Source organism: Solanum dulcamara, chromosome 5 (assembly GCF_947179165.1).
Source record: "Solanum dulcamara chromosome 5, daSolDulc1.2, whole genome shotgun sequence".
Lineage (NCBI taxonomy): Eukaryota > Viridiplantae > Streptophyta > Magnoliopsida > Solanales > Solanaceae > Solanum > Solanum dulcamara.
The window spans coordinates 45,098,255-45,102,071 of record NC_077241.1 but is presented as its reverse complement, the minus strand read 5'-3'; the positions used below and the strand labels follow the sequence as shown (position 1 = coordinate 45,102,071).

Below are 3,817 nucleotides of genomic sequence, written 5' to 3'. Positions count from 1 at the left end.
GACTTGTTGGAAAAAGGCTTCATTAGGCCCAGTACATCCCCATGGGGAGCGCCGGTATTATTTGTTAAAAAGAAAGATGGATCGCTGCGAATGTGCATTGACTATAGGCAGCTGAACAAGGTAACAATTAAGAACAAATATCCCCTCCCCAGGATTGATGATTTGCTTGACCACTTGCAGGGTGCTAAATGCTTTTCGAAGATAGACCTGCGGTCAGGCTACCATTAGGTATGGGTAAGAGAAGCGGATATCCCAAAGACCACATTCAGAACCCGATACGGACATTATGAGTTCAAAGTGATGTCTTTTGGGTTGACAAATGCTCCAGCGGTGTTTATGGACTTGATGAACCGAGTGTTCAAACCATTTCTAGATTTGTTCGTGATCATATTTATTGATGATATTTTGGTCTATTCACGATCAGAAAAGGAATATGTGGATTATTTGCGGGTGGTACTGGGAATACTCCAACACCAGAAATTATACGCTAAGTTTTCTAAATGTGAATTTTGGTTAACTTCAGTGGCTTTTCTAGGGCATATTATTGGGATTGATGGTATTCGCGTAGATACACAGAAGAGTGACGCCGTGAAGGCACGGCCAAGACCTACAACTCCTATGGAGGTACGTAGCTTTTTGGGATTAGCAGGATATTACAGGAGGTTCGTAGAAAGGTTTGCTTCCATTTCGGCGCCTTTAATAAGATTGACTCAAAAGGCGGCTAAGTTCCAATGGACTGATGCTTGTGAACGCAACTTTCAGTTGTTGAAAGTAAAATTGACTACGGCTCCTATTCTAACCCTTCCAGAAAGACCCAATGGCCTTGTTATTTATTTTGATTCTTCCGGTATTGGACTTAGATGTGTATTGATGCAACAGGGTAAAGTTATAGCTTATGCTTCCCGGCAGCTCAGGAAACATGAAAAAATTTATCTAACTCATGACTTGAAATTAGCAGCGGTGATTCATGCCTTGAAAATATGGAGGCACTACTTATACGGCGTACATGTTGATATTTATACAGATCACAAAAGCCTCCAGTATATCTTCAAACAGAAGGAATTGATCTTACGACAGAGAAGGTGGCTGGAGTTATTGAAGGATTATGACGCCGACATTTTATACCACCCATGGAAGGCAAATGTGGTGGCGGATGCGCTCAGCCGTAAGTCGATGGGTAGCTTGGCAGATGTACCACCAGAACGGAAAGAGATAACTCTTGACACTTGCCATCTCGCCAATCTGGGAGTCCGTTTAGCTGATTCAGGTGATGACGGGGTTTTTATTTGAGGAGTTGCTGAATCCTCGTTTTTAGAAGAAGTAAAACGATGCCAGTACCAGGACCCTATTCTAATACAATATAGGGATGAAACTCTCCAAAAGGTAAAGACTCCATTTGAAATCACATCGGGCGGAGTACTATGACATCAAGGTAGAGTTTGTGTACCGGAGGTTGCAGGACTACAACAGTAAGTACTGGGAGAGGCACATTACGCTCACTATTCTATTCATCCGGGGTCAACCAAGATATATCACGACTACAGATGTCTGTATTGGTGGGACGGTATAAAAAGGGATATAGCAGAGTTCGTAGCCCAATGCCTAAACTGCCAACAAGTTAAAGTTCAACATCAGAAATCGGGTGGGCTACTACAGAAGATGGAGATTCCAACTTGGAAATGGGAAGCAATTAACATGGACTTCATTACAGGTTTGCCTTGTACTCTTCGAAAGCAGGATTCCATATGGGTTATCGTTGATAGGCTGACAAAATCAGCCCACTTCCTTCCAGTGCGGACTACTTACTCAGCCGAGGACTATGCGAAACTGTACATCAAGGAAATAGTACGACTTCATGGAGTTCCCACATCTATTATCTCGGACAGAGGAGCTCAGTTCACAGCCCACTTTTGGAAGTCATTACAGGAAGGCTTGGGGACACAGGTAAGCCTTAGTACAGTATTTCATCCTCAAACTGATGGAAAAGTTGAGCGTATGATTCAAACGCTAAAGGATATGTTGTGGGCCTGCATAATTGACTTCAAAGGTAGTTGGGATGATCATGTACCACTTATTGAGTTTGACTACAATTACAGTTATCACTCCAGTATCTAGATGGCGTCGTATGAGGCTTTATACGGCAGTAAGTGCAAGTCACCTATCGGTTGGTTTGAGGTTGGCGAAACACAACTAATAGGCCCAGACATGGTCCAACAAGCAGTAGATAAAGTGAATCTTATTCGGGAAAGATTATTAGCTGCCTAGAGTCGACAAAAATCATATGTAGATAATCGATGTCGACCTTTGGAATTTCAAGTAGGTGATTGGGTGTTCTTAAAAGTATCGCCCATAAAAAGGGTAATGAGGTTCAGCAAGAAAAGGAAGCTGAGTCCGAGGTACATTGGCCCTTACCTGATTCTTCGCCGAATAGGCAAAGTGGCGTATGAACTAAACTTACCAGCGGATATAGAAGACATACATCCAGTCTTCCACGTGTCAATGCTTCATAAATGTGTGGGTGATCCATCTCGGGTACATCCCGTAGACGATATCCAGGTCACAGAGGAGTTAGCCTATGAAGAGAAACCTATCACCATTCTGGATCGGCAAATCAGAAGACTGCGGACTAAGGACGTAGCTTCTGTCAAGGTATTGTGGCGAAACAGGAATCGTGAAGAGATGACCTGGGAAGCTGAAGAGGACGTGAAAAACAAATATCCGTACCTGTTCTCGATATCTACAGGTAACGCTGATTCTTGAGAACTTGTAGATTAATTATATGGAAGGAAATTTATGTGATATCATAAAAGAAAGGAACCTCTTTATAACTTAGGTAAGGTCTTAATAAAAGTTACATTTAACATTCGGGGACGAATGTTCTAAAGGGGGGAAGGATGTTACACCCCATATTCTTGAACTCGAAAGGTTCCTAAAGTTACTTAAAAGCTATCATGTGAGCCGCCTACATTACGACACTACTAAACAATTCTAAGAAGGGAGAATGTGACACCCCATAGTAGGGAAGATTGGAAATAAGATCAATAGAAGTCGGAAGGAGTAGGAGGCTAAGTAATGAGTCATAGGAATCGATTTACCAACGTACGCCCCTAACTTAGAAGTTTTACACACCTAAGATATTTGAATACACACCAAGCTTGTGTAGCACGGACGACGTAGGCTCTTAAACTAGGACGAGATTACGAACCCACGAGGAGGAGAAAAAACATTCGTGGGGCAGCCAATGGGAGGGTGACACGTGGCAGCCCCTAAGCATGCAGGTGACCCACATTCTTGGGGTCAAGTAGGTGACCCACCTTCTTGGGGGGGTGGGCTCCACTGCCACGTGGCAGCCCCACATGGACTGCATGGACACGGTGGCCCAATAGGGGCTGGACACGTGTCCCCCTTAGGGGATGACATGTGTCACCCCTTGGGACCACCCATATAAGTGATATGTATCTAAAACTTCAGTTTATTAATCAAATTTCCAGCAAGCAACGTGAACAAAAAAAACCTAAAGCTAAGGAGAGAAAATTGCGACGGCTTTGGGAGAAAAATAGGTAAGTCCCATTTTCATTCCATAAATTAATTAATTAGCGTATACTACGATGATATGGAAGTATTAGTAGTATAAAATTTTAATTCGTTTAATCCAAAAATCGGATAGCAAGCTGCCACGGCGTTACTTTGTGCTAAAAAAAGTTCTGAGACACAATTTCGGCTAGTTTTAGCCAATTTCGGGAAAGGTAAGTTCTTCCCCTATAATTTGAAGTTTATGATGTTAAGTTAGGGTGTATTACACACCTTAGTAGCTTCT

At 42.7% G+C, this 3,817-nt stretch overlaps 1 protein-coding gene across 1 annotated transcript; it reads left to right on the top strand.

Moving 5' to 3' along the window:
• The first annotated feature begins 2,361 nt into the window (after positions 1-2,361).
• On the top strand, positions 2,362-2,760 carry LOC129890563 (uncharacterized). The gene has a single exon (XM_055966094.1). It carries the CDS (start codon positions 2,362-2,364, stop codon positions 2,758-2,760), a length of 399 nt encoding a protein of 132 aa, XP_055822069.1.
• Positions 2,761-3,817: the final 1,057 nt, after the last annotated feature.

Excerpts from the sequence above, each read along its gene's own strand:
- LOC129890563 (XM_055966094.1), top strand. The coding sequence starts at position 2,362 with ATGAGGTTCAGCAAGAAAAGGAAGCTGAGTCCGAGGTACATTGGCCCT.